This window comes from Hydractinia symbiolongicarpus, chromosome 1 (assembly GCF_029227915.1).
Source record: "Hydractinia symbiolongicarpus strain clone_291-10 chromosome 1, HSymV2.1, whole genome shotgun sequence".
Classification (NCBI taxonomy): Eukaryota; Metazoa; Cnidaria; class Hydrozoa; order Anthoathecata; family Hydractiniidae; genus Hydractinia; species Hydractinia symbiolongicarpus.
The window spans coordinates 14,567,177-14,585,911 of NC_079875.1; the positions used below are offsets into that span (position 1 = coordinate 14,567,177).

Consider the following 18,735-nt stretch of genomic DNA (forward strand, 5'->3'; position numbering starts at 1 on the left):
CATAGAGATTTTTAGGGGTAGCTTGGAGTAATGGCTAATATCAAAGCCTCTGAAAGGTATCGGACCTAAATATTTGGCATGCAGAGGCCCCTCACCCCCCCCCCCCCCCCCCCGATCGAATAGGGTTAAACATGTACAATTTACTTATCAAATTTTTTAAAAGATATTTTTTCCCCTTTGTTTAGCACACAAAAACTACTGGCATAAAACAAGCATGCAAAGTATCGTCACACTTGTAATACAAAACCTAAACTGTGTTCCAAAGAACGGATTTTTTGGAAACAATACATACTTGAACAACACAAAGAAATTGTTTCCAAAAAATATTACAATTTTGCATAAAAACAACGTTGAAAATATATACATTGACATGTGACAAGACATCCACAGTTTATATAGCAGCTATAAGAGGTTAATATCTAGTCAATTTTTAACCTATTCATATACGTAATAAAATTATAAATCAAAATCACAGAAACTGCGAAACTTACTAAACTATATTTTTTTACCTAGACCTAAGGAAACTTAAACCAGTTTAAGTCACTTGGGTCCATGATGTATGTTTTAGGCTAATTTACATGAGAATCTTTATCACTTTTTGAAATGTGGATGGCGTTCCACTTTGAATAAATTAATGGAAGTAAACTTCGAGCTAGGAGTGAGATATGTTTTTTTTTCAGTGAGCATGCTGTAAAGTCATAAAAACAGGCCACCCCAGAAATAAAACATTATGTAAAAAGTGGCATTCTTTATTGTTGTGTAAAATTTACTTTGCCTTAAATACACTCCAGTCTCATGTAAACATGTTGTATCTGCTACAAAATATGAAGATCTGCTAAAAGGTAACTGCATCACCGGTTACCATCATAAATACAAGTGTTAATTTTTTTAAGCATATTTGAGCATATTTTCTTACTTAAATTTTAATTATAAATGAAAACTATGATTATGTTCTAAAAGAAATGTTTACGTCTTAATCAATAAACGTTTTCTAGTTAAATATATCTATATTTATATGTTACTATAAAACTATAATGTCACCCTACAAAGGTGAAAAATTTTTCAGATATGCAAATACTCATAATTATAAACAGATATTAAGACGTAAGAAAAGTTGAGATACAAACTTTTATAAAATATAAACACTAAATAAGGTATCACATAAAAATACTCTAAAATAAAAAAAAAATCCAAATATTAAAACGAAAAAAATTATTTAGTATTATATTTTATTCTGGAAATCTATGTTTGCCTCCACCGTAACTTCTTTATATTGTCTACCATAATGTAAAGGATCACTAAGACTTCTCTTAATTTGGTTTGTTATTACTGAAGATGTGCTGCGAAGTTCTTCAGTCTTTATAGTTGCAAACTGAAATAAACAAATCAAACAATTCAATATTTTACTATTTTAAATCAAAACACCTCGTACCTGTGAGATCCTATTAAATAATACAGTAAGCTATGACAGGCATAGTTGATGTTTCCATTTTCCTACAAAGTCACAGAAATATGAATATCTCAAATGTTAATCAACAGATTAAATGTCACGTCAATAATATTAATTTAAATGTCAATCCCTTAAATTAAATTTCCATGCACTTATGAAAGCCAAACGATTTTGAAACGAATGAAAGGACCCCCTGTGGCAGCCAGGCCAATTTATCCAATTCTGAACAGACAGGTTAATGAAGTCGTTAAAAGCTATTAAACCTTACAATCTCTACAACCGCGCGTCAAAAGCACATTTACATTTTCTTGATCAGCATTTCAAGCTTTACATAATAGAGGTAACAGCTAACCAAATTTCTGGAATTTTTTTTTGTGTGTATCAACAGGTCGTTTATTCATTATCAAAATTCATAAGTATAATAACAACACATCGTCCATACGATGTGTTGTTATTGTAAATAAAGATAAAGTGTAATTTTATTTTTAAATCAGCAAGAACATACAATTAGAAGTAATTCAACTAGAAGAAAATGTCTTTAAATGTGTTTAAATCATTACATTGTAAAGACGAACAAAATAAGGAATTAAAAAAAATTTCTTACTTTTGGACCTAATCACCCTTTTTTTATAAGCATAGGGCTGATTTTAGCTTAGCCTCAATATAATTAGAATACTGTAAAGTTGAGCCTGAAATTATGCTGATTGGTATGCTAATATATTTTTGTCTTTTTTGATTTTGTATTGTAAAAAAGCTGTATTGTAAAAAATTTCTTTTGGTCCAGGATTTCGTTGGTAACAGTGAAACTCATTTTGATAGTATTTGAAATTTAATGTATAGTCAATGTGCAACCATCTAACCTGTTCCTATAATTTGTTACTATTTCTCAATAATGAAGTTGATTTGCAAGTATTCATAAAACTTGTTCATGTGTATAATGTTAGGGTTTATTTTGTTGTTTATAAATAATAACACTGTTCTAGCATCTGATATTCTGATCTGATCTTATGTTGTTCCCTTTTGTAAAAATTACTTTTGGCATAAACATTGAGTAACCAGATAAATTTTCCAGCTTAAGGTAATGCTTGCTTGAGCTTGCATATGCCCTTTAATGTTATGCCTATAAAAAATAGTGTATACAGAAAACTAATTTGAAAAAAATGAAGGGAAAAAACTGTTTAGGTAACTTAAATATTTAGACATTATGCAGCCATTTTTCTTTTATGCACATGGTCTGATCTTCAAACTCAACGAACTGCATGTGTACCAGCAAAGAAAAATCCAAGATGGTCAGGAAAACTTACTCCAGCAAGGATGACATATTAGTGTGTGTCAATTATTTTGAACATTGTGTCAACAATTAATATAATTAATACACACTTCTGACAAGCACAAGAAAAAGAATAAACAAGAACACTAAAAAACGTACTTTTTCTTCTTTCTGACGTGAAGAAGAGCTATAAATATAAATCAGGTATTAATTAGTTATCACAATTTTTAATTGAAGAGGTACAAAACAAATTCAAAAATACTTGTATAGCAAAAAGCATGCAAAACACTTGGTGGAAAAATAAGAACAATTTTTCGTAAAGCTGTATTTGAGTGACAAAGAATAAACATCATTGTCACATTTATGATCACGTTATACATGCTTTCTTTTGTCCACCATTGTTTTTGGTTTAATTTTTTGCATTAATTTTGACCAAAGTGTCAAACAGAAACTTTGATTACCCTGTCATAGAATGCTTTGTTTACTAAGTCAAATTTTGTCATGTTAGTTTAATGTTGGGCCAAATTTGATCCCCTTATAGATTTTCAGGTGACAAAAAAGAACATCTAATCATAGTCGTTATCTCTCCACTATGTCAAATTTATCACAAAGAAAGCAAAATTCTTGAACTAATTTTAGTTTAAAAAAATAAGTAAACATAAATCAAACATTCTGAGCCACTGTCATGTTCAACATACTTTCTTGTTTACTATGCTAAATTTTGTTAAAAACAGTCACTTAGACCAAGAAACCACTCATGTTACAAGGAAACTGTGCCTAAACAAGGCTCACAAGAGACAACGAAATGTTCTTATCATGACCCAAAGAGTCTATTTCAATAAATCGCTCAATTTCAGGAATGATTTCATAAAATACAGTTCACACCCAAATAACTTACCCTTGTTCGGCATAAGGTCCCTTAGCTACACTAATTTCACCTGAGGTTGCCATTAATGATGCCATGTGTAACAGACACTGTGCATTTGCTAAACCTTTAACCTAAAAACAAAAACAGTGATATTAATTGTAACACTCTAACATGTATATTTCTGTTTGTTAAGGCTAGACCTAAATATATTGTTAACTAATAAGATACTTCTTATGTCGGTTTTACATTAGTGTTCACAGGAAGCAAGTAAAGAATGCCAAAAAGGACAAGGTTATTTCCAACAAAAGTAAAATGGAAACATTCTAACTGAAAACAACAAAAACTTTAATGGATCTACCTAGATATAAACGTCAGAAAAATTTAAAAATCTGTATTTTTGAACCGTTTCCACTTATTTTGCCCACAAATCCACTATTATAGGGCTGGAAGAAAATTCTTTAAAAAACAGACTTCGTAACATTTAAGGTTTGATTGTTCTCATCTTTGTGCAAAAAATAAGAAAAAAACTAATGATCTAATTGTAAGAAAAGCTGGTCATTTATGAACTGCACCTGTACCATGTAGTAGCTCCTACAAAAGCCTTACCAAAGGTAGTTTGATACGATAATAGTTTTTATCATCTTCTCCAACATCATCAAAAATTGTTAATAGTTTTCCTAGAGTAAAAGCAAAAAAAATGTTTAGAGAGTGAGTGTATCACTAAGAAAATCTTCATCTACAGTAAAATATAGTTGAAATGAAGCTGTGAAAAAAGACAGATATAATTTTACTAAGGTCATACTACTTCTGAGTTGAAATATCACTATATCAATAAATGGACTGCATGATACAGGGTCTTCAATTGGTCTGAATGTAATTGTTTAGCAGTACAATGTTTTGTTCCCAAAAAAAAAGACAATTTTCAAATGTATACCTTTGGGTTTATGTTTAGCATGCAGGCTACTCGAGCTAGGTTTTTCTATCATTTCTTTGTTTGTTTTACTTTGTGGATCCCTTTTTTGAGGTGGTGCTAAACTAGCATCATTGCACATTGATTCAGCAGAAGTCGAAGCTTGCATCTATACAAAAAAAAGCTTATTAAATTTCTCTGAAAGAAACATAAAAGTCGCCATAATATTAACACCTGATATCCCATTGACAATTGCTTTCGACAATCCTATACGTACTTTAGATTCAGCAGTTTTTCTGTCTCTGCCAGGGCTTGAGCTGATCCGTATATCTACTGAATCATGACCCTGCACTTGATCTCTAAACAAAGTGTTGAGTTTACCAATTTATGAGTAGATAATAATCAAATTCAACTCACGCTAGACACAACTGCTTTTAATTCTTACTTGACATAAAGCAGGAAGTATAACACAACTGATCTTCGGTTAATTCCACCTTTACATGAGGTGGAACAGGTCAGTTTAAAATTTTCCCAAAAGTTATTGCAACGCAATTTTCCACTATCTGGGCGAAACGAGACAACATAGTGTCCTGTGAGATCACACTTTTCATAAGAGGTGTCACCTTGAACTACTTGCAAAAGATGTTCAGAGTGCGTATTGCCTGCAAAAGAAGATTTTAGATATATCATAACACAAATATTATAAAAGTAATTCAAACAACATCCCAATACCTTCTTATTACAGAAGCATACGGATGTAAGAACAAAATCAACACAATCCACTAAAAACCTCTTTTTGCAAGCATTAAAATACCATGTTTCCAAAAACAAATTTAATTACCTTCATCTTGCATTAAATGCCACGGACATTTTTGTACAACATCATGCTTAAGACTTTCCTCTTTGTATTTTAGAAATGCTCGTATTTTAGTATCTTTTACAGGAAGGTCAATCTTTGTGTGAAAATGAATAGGAACAGGACAACCATGACGAACGAATAACTTTTTTAATAATTTGGAGTAAGTGAAAGCACAGCTTTTGGTTGGTGGTTTTAAAGTGTCCTCAAACTCAATACCAAAGTTGTACCTACAATGTGTAATAAAAATATACGAAGTCTTCTATCTTTTTATTAAACCTAAGAAATAAACACTACAAAAATGATTTTACCAATTGAAATAGTACACAATGAACATAAAGAATTAGTAAATACCAAAACTTAATGCTTTTCCTTAGCTTACATTTTCTTGCAGTATCTAACCCGTATACGTCTGTCTCACAAAATGATACTAATAGCCAGATGCACATAATGCGGTATAAAAAAGACAGGTGACCCTGTTGGTTACCAAGGTTAATGACTAATCTTGGAATAAACAGAAGTATAGTAAGTATGAATTTATAAAAAAAAGAGATCATGTGGATAAAAAGAAATCATATAGGAAAAGACAATTTGTCATACTTTCCAGTTTTTGGTATAGTTCCTAAATCCGGCACTTTGGGATGAGCTGCCACATAAGAATCATAGACCACAGACATTGGTGTTTGAAGCGTACGATTAGTGTAACTTGCCATTACCTATACAAGAAAAAATTTCTTTAGCCAATAAAACTACATGTTAACCTGCCTCACATCAAATAGTTTTTTTCTACAATCTATCTCACCTTGATCTAGAAAAAAAGGTGCTACAAATTAAACCAATGCCCCTTGGCAGGAGTGATTCAAATTTTAAATTTGTTTGAAAATAGTATTGTCACATGGATGATGACGATGATGATGATCATGATGAGGAGGAAACAAATACATATGCTAACAAATGAGGTAAATTTGTAAGACACAGTGGATATACAATTTGCAGTGGGTAATATTGTGCATACCAGCAAATTTTACAGTGCTTATTTTAGGATGTAAAGCAAGAAATAGATCAAAAGAATGTCTAAAAAAGTAAAGCTCTAGACAAAAAGTGTTACAAGTTGGAAATAAGTGAACTACATCCTTTGATGTCATGCAGAACACTCAATTTACATACTCCTATGTACAAAAATTTGGCTGTCCAATACACAATACAACTTTTGTGTTCTTGGGGTATTTTAGCAGGCTCACTGTATATAAATCTTTCTCTTAAAAAGTTGTTTAATATTTTCAGAGATTGTTTATTTTTTTACTTACTTTCCACCAGGAGACCCTAATTTTTCCTACCACGGTGAAATCGAAATAGCTGAGGTGTAAAAATTATGCTGGGTCGCTAAAATACTGACCCTGCTTTTTTATTGGTTACTTCTATTATTCTTTACTCACATGATCATTTTTGGGAAATCCTTTGTTTTGAATGCAAATGGCCTCACACACTTACACAAATATAGTTAACAGGGTAAGACATGACCACGCTGGCTTTGTGCTCATTTTTTATTTTAATTTGGGATTTGCTCTGAGAAATTATTTTGTGTTAATTGGTGGATTTGAATTTTAGAGATTTGATCTGATATATTCGTTTGCGTCTAAGCTTTTGCTGACATGTAATCGAGGCTGCCATCTATATTTTTTTGTGGCAGGTAATATATCTACCAAATCACAAAGATAGTGATTCAAAAGACGTTTTTTACCATTTTAATAAGAAGCTTATTCCTCGTCAATGCTCAAAAAATTTTTACTGACACTCAAAATTATCCAGAATACTTGATAAAATGCAAAAAGAAAGCTTAACAACAGTTTTAAGTTTGAAGAAGTAAGCACATCAAGATAGTTAAAAACTATGAGAGCAGATGTTAAATTTACAAATCTAAATTTGCATGACACACTAACCTGAAGATCAACTTCTTTGACCTGAGTCAGATTTGGAAAAAGCATAAATGATATGAAAATTTTTAGAGTTTACATCACTGTAATTTTTCTCGATGACATGTCTAATATAATAATTACATTTAAAGCAAAACAACTAACAATTTTTTTATCAAAAACAGTGAAGGTATACATACTAATTGGTTGTAGGTATTGCTACTGTTGGCAGGACGTACTTGTGTATAATTCTGCTCCTAAAATTTTAAAATTTAGTGCATTAAGCAACATAACTTATGATCAATAGGTTAAAAAATTTTTCATAGCAAGTAAGTTTTAAAAATATACCTGATTTGAAGTGAATTTTTGTTTTTTTCTCTGAGGTTCGCTTGTAACATCTTCATTGGACACCTAATCAAACATTCATACATACGATTAAACAGGAAATACAAAGTCATTAGAATTCCTTAGTAAACAACACATATAGTTGTGATACTAGAGATAACGTTCCAAATGTTGTTTACACAGTATATATTAAATTTAAGTTTGCCAATACTTTATTTTTTCTATGACAAAATGAATAGGTGGTAAGGATGTCTGCAGTAAGAAATATTGTTTTAGTTCCCCAAGTTATAACATCATTATCATCATCAACATTTAGGCTTCTAATAATAAAAAGGTGAATATGTGAGGAAATAAAGCCTGCCTTGCATAAATAAATGATTACAAGTTGAATTAAAATGAAATAGCGATATACAATATCTTCTTGTAAAAATTCTATAAGTTTTTCATATTTATGTCACCTCTGGTAATTGTCTGCTAATTAAGCATTTAATTAATTCCTCTTTATAGCCCCTGGAGGGCTTATTAAATTCTAGAGGTTTTAGACAGAGGGCTAAATAAAAGGAGGGGTTCTAAATAACTTTTTGAGTCGCTGAGGGTGGGGGCTTATTAGAAGGGAGGGCTGAATAAAAGGAGGGGCTAAAAAAGGGGAATTACGTTGTTTTGCACAAGAAAGTATAAAATATGTGTTATGCTTTTGCTGTGAAATATTTGTTGTTTCAATAAATACTTGTACATTGCTCTGTCATAAAAAGAAACATTTATCATAAAAAACAGTTAGCAGGAAATTATTTTTTATAGCCTAAAGTTGACAATTTTTTTTTATGGTCAGTGTTCACAGCTCATACAGACGTTGGTAGAAATGTGAAAGGCAATGGTTCAGCATATTAAATACCTCTGTATATGAAGTTATAGCTGAATTCTGCTGTGTAGTGGAATAACTAAGTCCAGGCATTATCATAACTGGACTCTAAAAAAAAATTCACGGGTAATTAATTTAGCATGTGTCTATTGTCTACTGTTATATGAAAAACATATTGGTTTTATTTATTCCCGCTTTAATTGAATTAACAACAAAACGTTTTGACGAAAAGAACAAAGAATTTTATGGGTAATTTTGCTCACTATTTCGCTGTTTTTTATTCGGTATCTATAGTGAATTTTTCCACAGGACCAAATACTAGTTTTGGAATATTAAGAAAACATCCAAACACGTAAAAAGGTATAGTAATAAAAATGTATTAGTACTAAGAAGTTAATAAAAAGTAACTAAGATTTAACATACTTTAACTTCTTGTTTCACCAAGAATTCCTGATTTCGCACATTGGCAAACACATCTGTTAAAAAAAATTTTTATTATTACAATGAAAAACAAAGAAAAACACACAATTAGAAAAATAATAAATCCTGATGAAGGAGTTGTTTAATTTCCGCTGATGAAGATTTTCTCACTTTAAAGTCATGATTCCCATTGTGAATAAAATAAAATATATTGATGTAATTTTTCATGTCCTAGCAATGATTGTTAAGAAATTATTTCTTTTCAATTTGAATGCTATTCTAATCAATTTATATATATCATTTTAATCACATGCTGCACACTGCTTGTTTGTTTTAAGGAGTGGTCTAGTGGGTTTTTAAATCTAAAATTTGGATTCAGTGACATTAAATTAGCTAAAATAGTTTGTTCTTTTATTTTAATTTACTTAGTTGCTTCAAATATTAGAAGATCCAATGAGAAAAATCTGGTATTTTTAAAGTATTTTGATGTCATGACCATTAGAAATTTAATGTGATGTAACTACAGAAACACAATGATTCTTGGTGTATGTGTATGTAGAAAATTTTGTTGTCAGAAATATAGAAGAGGGATTTGTTATTGCTTAAAAGTTATAGTTTACTGTTTAGATGGTCAATTAGTTTTTTTTAAGTTTTTGACAGTGTTGTTTATCGTTGAGGTGATTTACTCTACTGCAATGAAGAAAAGCGTAATATCTTATTCCCTTGGTTTTTTTATATGCGTAAAATTTTCAGTAGCTACGTGATAAACAATGTTGTGTTTATGGAAATAAATAAAAAGCTTACAAATTTTTAGTTATTGTCCATTCACTACAAGATTTTAAATATTTCATTAGAAATGCTTTGTTTGCCTACTGCTGCACAATAAATATTACAAGTATATGTCACAATTTTTTTTCTCTTCATATCGTTGGCCATTTACACTTTGAAAAAAAGCATCTACCTTGGTACATATATTTTTGATTTGTGTATTGTCAAAATCTTTGATCTCTTAACACTATTTTTTCAAGTAATAATTTTAAATTAAATGACTTACCACCATCAGGAACATCATCCTCCAACAAGTATTTGAATCTAAAGGTAAGTAAAAAACATCAGATAAATCAAGCTTGGAAGAACTTATAAGTGATTACTCTATTAACGGAAATCAATGATTAGTAATTGGCAAGAACAAAAATAAGATTAATGCATTTTCAATTGGACTATAAATTATACACGACTACTGCAGGTTAAGTTTGAGAAAAATTAAAAAGTTTATCAACTTTATTCAAACACCTGCTTCTGGTTTTCCACTGGTTAAAAAGTTTCATTGAGAGGCATACCGATTAAGCGCCCAGCATTTTTTAAGCACCTCCCTTTAATAAGCGTCCAGGTAATTCCCTCAAAGTTTAATAAGCGTCCAGCACTTATTAAGCGCCCTCTTGAATAAGCGCCACCTGATAAAAGGGGGTGCTTAATCAAAAACTACCTTGAGAAACTGGGCGCTTATTTGAAAATATTAATTTCTTATATTGAGAATGAAAAAACACAAATTTGTTATACAATTTCCTATACAATTTTTCTAAAAAACCCTAAAAAAACCAAACTTCATTTTGTTACATTTTTTCTTCAGTTTTATTGTTCAAAAAAAAAAAAAAAAAAAAATTGAAAATTACTATAAGGAAAAAGCGCCCATGATTAAGAGCCCATGCAAAATATCCAAAAATTTTATAACCGCCCAGGGCGCTTGTTCGGATCATTACGGTATATATATTTTCATTATAACAAATATAATATAAAAGCTTTAATAGTTTTAAAGTTCTGATTGCGCTTTCATGGTTTTAGGACAAAATAAAACATTAATTAAGCACACATGTACGCATTTCAATTGTTTAAGAACACCATACAGTGTTTTTTAAGCTGGGAGATGTTCAACAAGTACAGTACCGCTTGAATGTAACTTTATAAGTACGCGAGTTTTACGACCTCATGTAATGATCTCATGCCTACATAAAGAACCTTCACATATCTTCTGTATATTTTGTGTGTGAAATATAACATTTAGCTTTGTGTGAAATAAAATAAAATTGCACGCACGCATTCGTAAAACATGAGCATCAGCGAAAAGCATTAATAAACGAATGGTTTGACATTGCTGCCCGTGAGTAAAAACAATAAATACTTAAATCCTTGTTAAATTATATTTTCTTCCGTTGATCTCTTGACGACTATATTATAATACCTGTATACGTCTGTCCATCTGTTTGTCACACAAAATGGTAGCTTAGCCGCGGAAAATGCGAGGCGCACGTAATGCAGTATAAAAAGGATGGGCAAACCCGTGGATTTTTACACGGGCTAAAAACAAACGCAGTTCACATGAGCTAATTAAATTTCGCAAACAAGACATGAACTCTATTGTTTTCATTTTAGCATTCTCACCTTATATTGAATGAAATGCTGAGTGCCGATGCAAATTACAAAGGCTGGCATATTTAGAAAGTAAAGCTAATTAAAATAAAGCGCAACAACATGCTTTTAATTCACACTTTACGTTGTTATCTTTACTTTAAGTAGTTAAAATGCTACATATAAATGGAAATATGAAGAAAGTCTAAATAGAGGAACTTTTGTAACTGCCTGCATTAACATGAGCGTGCGTTCATCATTGTTTCCCAAGAATAGGGTGTTGTTTTTCAGGTCCCTCCAGTATATCCCCATTTTTCTTTCAAAATGACAGGCTTGCACTCAATACATGAACACCACCCCATAGGAAGGGCTATTAAAATTCTTATTAAATATTATAACAGACATTCATACAGCACAAGTATATATTCTTCAATGTAAATTTTTAGAATCTTGTCTAAATGTATGAAAAGCATAACAACACTTACTCTTGGCTCATGCCAGGTTGTAATTCCCTAATGAGCTCATGCTCACCCTGGCTGAGGGGCATTTCTGTCTCAGTATCTTCATCATCCATCTAAATAAAAACATATTACTTTAGGCCAAAACGGTTTTACAAAGTTAGATAGAGAATTCACTATTTTTTAAAAGAAAGATTTTATAAGAACAAAAGATTCATACTTTGCAATAAAATGATAACAAAATTAGATCACTAGAAAAAAAAAACAGTCTAATTTTTTGCATAATATAAATGGAGCTAAATGAATATTTAGTCAATAAATACATGACACATGGGTCAGTCCAATTTTAGCCATAAAGAACTGAGGTTGTTAGACCTCCACAAGAACTTCTCCCACATGTTTCAATTGTGGTCAGCAAGGACATTTTGCTACAAATTGCCCCTGGTCTTCCAGTGCAGGTGGGTTAGGCCCCGCGTTTCGGAATGCTTCCCAGCATCTTACCGCAAGCAACTTCCACCAGGTCAGATTTCCATTAACTCCCAGGGTGTTCTGGCAGTTCAATAGAGGCATGTCATGTTCCAATACATGTCCCTTTCCAAGTGCCCCCATTGCTCTGAAAACCACCCAGGGCATCGTTGCTCATTTAGGCTCTCTCAGCCAAGTACCCAATAACTTTTTTCCGATTAAGTCCTTTGTTTTCACCCCTGTAAATGTCTTATTATTGGACAAATTATTAGTTTCACATCCCAATCAGGTCTTAGTCAACTTTATCCTTTCTGGCTTTAGCCATGAGTTTAAACTTGGGTACCAACATGGACAACTTTTTCCATCAACGTCTAACAACAAATCCTCTATGGAACATGCAAGCAAAGTCAATGAGGCTATTTTAAAAGAGTTAAATAGAGGGCATACAGTTTGCCCTTTTGATCGCCCTCCTCTTCCTAGTTTTCATTGCTCCCCATTGGGTGCAGCGCCTAAAAAAGATGGTTCCATCCGGGTAATTTTAGACCTCTCATCACCACAAGGATTCTCGGTTAACGATGGCATTTCTAAGGACACTTATACTGTTACATAATTCTCATTTGACGATGCCATTGATATGGTACGTGAACTTGGCTGAGACTGCTTTCTGGATTCTTCAGTACCTTGCTGCCATTCGGCAGCTACTTCATTATTTAGATGACTTTATTACAGGTAATTCCTCAAAAGCTGCCGCCAAAATATCATCAATTTAATTCAACAGGTCTTTAACTGCCTTGGAGTTCCTTTAGCCCCGAAAAAAATTGTTGGTCCATCCCGTGTCCTGACCTATTTAGGCATTGAAATTGATACCACTGAATTCGTTATACGTTTACCTGAAGACAAATTTGATGCTATTTTGTCCTTGCTAAGAGTGTGGAAAGGGAAGAAAAAATGCACAAAAAAGGAGCTACTATCACTCATAGGATTGTTGTCCTTTGCATGCAAAGTTGTCAAATGTGGTCGCATTTTTTTGCGCAGGTTCATTGACCTTTCTACTACTGTAAGTAGCCTTTACTATCACATCTCCGTTACATCGGAATCCCGCAAGGACATTTAGTGGTGGCTGAATTTTTTACCCAGTTGGAACGGAATGGTGGTCATCCAAACAACATTCTTCAAATCAAAAAGTTTAAACATGTTTATGGATACTTCCATGAGTGGTTTAGGCGGTTTTTACAATGGGAAATGGTTTCCCATCCCTTTTCACAACACCAACAATTACAGCATTACCTTTCTTGAATTGCTTGCGGTTGTTATAGCAGTGCATTCGTGGGGCGAGAAGTGGTCTGATACCCAGGTTATCATTTTTATAGACAAGAGGCCATTGTCCGCATATGGAGTACTGGTTCGTGCAAATGTGAGCAAATCATGAAACTAGTTCGCTTGTTGTTTTATTTTACAGCAAATCACAACATAAATGTGCTAATGCGCCATATTTGTGGCACTTCTAATATTTATACCTACGACCTACTCTTGCGTTTACAGGTCGAAAAGTTCAAGGAGCAGTGCCCATACGCCGAAGAGCTTCCTACTCCTATCCCCTCGTCAATCCCCGTATGCTTAGTGTGACAATGAATTACCTCTTCGATGCTGCTCTATCGCCAAACAGGCGACTTACCTACCGTTCTGGACATCCTACAGAATGTTTTGCCACTACGCCTCTATCCGGATTTTCCGCTGATTGAATCCAACCTTCAGCTCTATGTCACTTTTATGTCAACGCGAGTCAAATATGCAACTATTAAGGTGTACTTGTGAGGGATACAGTACCAAAGTCTAATCTGTGGATTTTCCGAAAGGATATCTGACATGGGAAAATTGTACTATGTAATAAGGGGTATTCGGCAAACTGAGAATGTCATAAGCCGCCAGAGACTGCCAATCACGCCCTCTCACCTACACAACATGCTTAGATTTATCAACAATTCATGTTTTTTATTTTGTGACAAAGTTTAACTTTTCACCTTGCAACAATACTCTTTACATGACTATCAAAAGTTCTAAAACAGATCCCTTTAGGAAAACATTTTAAATTAGGTTTGGGAGGATTAATGGTGATTTGTGTCTTGTCAAAGCTTTCTCGCAATTTCTTGCGTACCGAGGTACTCCTCAGGGTCCTTGGTTTGTTCTCTCCAACGGCGAATTTGTTACTAGGAAGTTAGTTTCTGCCTTTGTAAAAATTAGTGTAAATGGGCCTGATCTCAATACGCATAGCTTTAGGATTGGTGGGGCCTCTGCCGCAGCATCTTGCGGTATTCCAGACTCTGCCATTAAGATCTTAGGCAGGTGGTCCAACGACTGTTATCGCCGATATATCCATCTTCCCAATAAAGTGTTAACACAGTGGTGTTCTAAAATGGCCAACCTCAATGACGTGCCTAAGTTGTGGGACATTTAATCCATTTAAATTTACAGAGTGATCTTTGTTATTTATTGTAATTATAATTGCTAGACTAGGTCCTGTGGTTACGTACACAATTCATGTCGTAATATGGACTTTATATATGTCATGTATTATGACTTTGTGTTATTTTGGCTATAGACTGTTATTTGCTTTCTATAGCTATTGTAAAGTTTTACTGTATCTAGCCTCCTTTGTATGTATGTCGTTGACGCATATAAGCCGGTACTCTTAATGACTGACTTTTTCCTACAAATACCCACACTAATTTGGGGAAAATTGGGATGTCGGGCTTCCTACATCAGCCATATAACATTTGGACAGATGCATGTGTGAGGCTTGTGTATCTTATTATTACTTGATGTTATTAACACTTATTATCATTACAGTGAGGCACACCCTTTTATGAATCCTGATATTATTATTATGTGGTAACACACGCTGGGCCAATACTGGACCAGCTTGTGCATTCCACCTTTAGCTCATGATTATTGATAACACACGTTTATTGGGTGCAGAAGACACCATATGTGATTATCGATTTATAGTGAAGTGCAGTGTACCTTCATGATTAAAGTGGAAGAGAAACAAATATCCTTCATGCATAAGAATAAATTATTAAATAAGTATATAATTAATAAACTAAATAATTAAATTTTGCCCTGGGCAAGCATTTTGGTGTGATTACCTTGTTATGATTACTAGCAGCATACGTTATCTGTCCCGCCTTACTAATTATTTTCTTACCCGGCATCCCGATCCATTCCCCAAATTTACAAATTGTGTTCCATGCGTATGATGTTGTATACCAAAAATGTGCCATAATACAATATTCTCGATAGACTTTACTATTAACAACAAAATAAGGACAAATTATCAGTTTGGGGCCTCATACTTGGAAACGGGTAAAAATAACTGATGTCATCTCCTGCGCGGTAATTGATTTACTTATACTTTGGTTCTCAAAATTATTGAAAATATAATCGTCAGGACAACAAGATATTCAAATGTCCATATGGCTAACGCAAAGCTATGTCTCTTTACACAGTGAATCAGTTATTAAATTGGGTAATAAACTGAAACTATATACTAAAAGCATATTACAAAAGCATATTACACCTTCTTAAGAAGGGAGAACCAGCGCAATGAGGTATTCAAGATAGCAAAGCAAATGAAGAAGACTAATCAAGATATTGTAGGTGAGAAGTGTATACGTAATGATGAAGGTGTTTTGGCTATCACAGAGGAGGAGAAAAGGGTAGGTTGGAAGAATCATTATCAGAGGTTGCTTAACACTGAGTTTGATTGGGACGAGGATAATTTGTCTGATGATGATGTCGTAGAAGGGCCAGCTATGCAGATCAAGACAGAATGGGTAGTGGAGGCTATTAGGAAATTGAAGATTGGCAAGGCTGCAGGAGTATCAGGTATTGTTGCAGAGATGGTAAAAGCATCTGGATATATTGGAGTTGAGCTTATTACAAGTCTTGCTAACCAGATAATAAAGGATGGTGCTATTCCGAGTGAGTGGCAGTCGAGTGTAATAGTGAATTGTTTCAAGGGCAAGGGTGATGCATTAGAAAGGGGTAACTATAGAGGTTTGAAGTTGGTTGATCAAGTAATGAAAGTTATTGAAAGAGTGATTGATAAGTTACTTAGAGAAAGAATTGATATAGATAAGATGCAATTTGGTTTTGTTCCAGGGCGTGGCACTACAGATGCAATATTTTTACTCAGACAGCTTCAGGAAAAGTATTTAGGAAAGGGAAAGAATCTCTATTTTGCCTTTGTAGATTTAGAGAAAGCTTTTGATAGAGTGCCACGTAAAGTTATTTGGTGGGCTATGAGAAAATTAGGTGTGGATGAGTGGCTAGTTACGATGGTTCAGTCTATGTACAGCAATGCTAGAAGTCGTGTCAGGATTAACGATTCACTTAGTGATGAATTTAGTGTAAATGTTGGTGTACATCAGGGTTCTGTACTTAGTCCTTTGTTGTTTATTCTAGTCTTAGAAGCGCTGTCGATGGAGTTCAGAACAGGTTGTCCATGGGAGTTATTGTATGCAGATGATTTGGTTCTCATAGCAGAGTCGATGGAAGAATTAGTTGAAAAGTTTGAGAAGTGGAAGAAAGGACTAGAAGAGAAAGGGCTGAAGGTAAACACAGCAAAGTCTAAAGTCATGAGAAGTAGCATTGCAGCCAAGTGTGACCTTGTAGTTGGAAAGTGGCCTTGTGGAGTTTGCAGGAAAGGGGTTGGTAGTAACTCAATTTTTTGTCAGACTTGCAAGCATTGGGTACATAAGAAGTGCAGTAGTATTAGTGGAAGGTTAAGAGCTGGCATACAGTTTGTATGCAAGCGTTGCAAAGGTGAGATTATAGAGAATGAAGTATTTCCAGCTTTAATGATGTACAACAGTGGCTCGTTAGAGATAGTTAAGAACTTCTGTTACTTAGGTGATATGTTGGGTAGTGAAGGGGTGTTGGAAGAAGTGTTACTTGCAGGATAGGTTCTGCTTGGAAAAAGTTTAGAGAGTTGCTTCCTTTATTGACTAGCAGAGTCCTGTCAATTGAGGTAAAAGGTAGGTTGTATGAGGCCTGTGTAAGAAGTGTTATGTTGTACGGTAGTGAGACATGGGCAGTGAAGCAGGAAGATCTTGACCGTTTAAAAAGGAATGATATGAGAATGGTTAGGTGGATGTGTAATGCCAGTCTGAGAGACAGAAAGAGTTCAGATGAGCTAAGAAGCAGGCTAAGTCTCCGTAGAATTAAAGATGTTATCCAGATAAGAAGATTGAATTAGCTGGGGCACTTGGAAAGAATGGAGGAGGATAATTGGGTAAGAAAGTGTAAAGACTTAATAGTTCCTGGGGCAAAGCCCAGAGGCAGACCGAGAAAGACTTGGCAGGAGGTTATAAGGACAGACTTGATAGAGAGGAAGTTGAGTTTCTAACACAGTCTAGATCAGATTGGAAGAGGGTCGTTAATATACCCCGTCCAACCCATGCTAGCATGGAAAACGGACGTTAAGCCGGGAATGATGATGATGATGATGACACCGCAGAGTACAATTATTCACTTGCGAATATAGGAGACATGTCCCTGCTCAGCAACCCCTATTGATGGCAAGTTATGCAAAACATTTCTTAGCCTTAATATGATGCTTTATTTACCCACATTGGGTAATAAGCTAGACCAATGGGCTATCTTTCTTTCTTGTCTGGAATATAAATTTAGGGTTTCATATGAAAATTAAAAATAAAATTTTCCCACCCTGAATTTTCAATATTGCCGTTTTTAACACTGCCTACTTCTAATTTTTTGTCACACACTAAATTTGGAGGGCAAAACTTGGTGTCGTACAAAATCATAGAGAAAGCCCAATCGTTTTACTATACTTTGGTTCTGAGGTTATTTAGAATATAATCGATTCTCACTCTCTCCAGACACTCCAACGTCCTTATGGCTAACGCAAAACAATAGCTATGTTTCTTTACACCGTAACTCGGTTATTTACTGGGGAATATACTAAAGCTATATGCTAAAGCATAATAGCTAGGCTAGCTAGCTACTTACAATAAAAAGGACAGTACAGCCACGCGCTCTTCTGAGAAGTTGAAATTAGGCCTGCCTAGGCCTGGCATGCACAAGTGAAAGGGGTCACGTGATTATAATTCAGGTTCGTATGCCCACACAGGGTATAACTTTGCATGGCGCTGTGTCTACTCCGAGTAGGCGGATATAATAAAAAACGCGCAGGTTAAATCCACCTTTATATTCACTTTTCTTGTTAGTGAAAGAGGAGGAAGTTGTTATTCATATCCACGAGTGATCCTTCCCTTCTTGAAGTCTTATAAAACTGTAAATGATGGAATAACCGCCCATGGTGCTTACTACTTATTTTGGCCATCCAATACACACAGGGGACGCTTGACATCTTCTAATTACGGGGGCATTCACTACATTTTTCTCTCTAAGCAAGTAATATACTAAGTTTTGGTTGAGGGAAGATGTAGCGACGATCGGAGGGTGCGAATGATGTCCTAAAAATTTAAAAAAAT

General features: G+C 33.9%; 1 protein-coding gene across 1 annotated transcript; it reads right to left on the minus strand.

Moving 5' to 3' along the window:
• Nucleotides 1–292: 292 nt before the first annotated feature.
• LOC130641682 (cellular tumor antigen p53-like) lies at nt 293–15,542 on the minus strand. Its single transcript, XM_057448598.1, has 16 exons — nt 15,426–15,542; nt 11,783–11,871; nt 9,946–9,983; nt 8,895–8,947; nt 8,505–8,579; nt 7,616–7,678; nt 7,468–7,524; nt 5,955–6,070; nt 5,340–5,584; nt 4,944–5,160; nt 4,776–4,857; nt 4,523–4,667; nt 4,195–4,265; nt 3,619–3,719; nt 2,880–2,907; nt 293–1,372 (listed from the first exon to the last, which is right to left on the minus strand). Exons 2-16 carry the CDS (start codon nt 11,869–11,871, stop codon nt 1,223–1,225), a joined length of 1,530 nt encoding a protein of 509 aa, XP_057304581.1. The 5' UTR covers nt 15,426–15,542; the 3' UTR covers nt 293–1,222.
• Nucleotides 15,543–18,735: the final 3,193 nt, after the last annotated feature.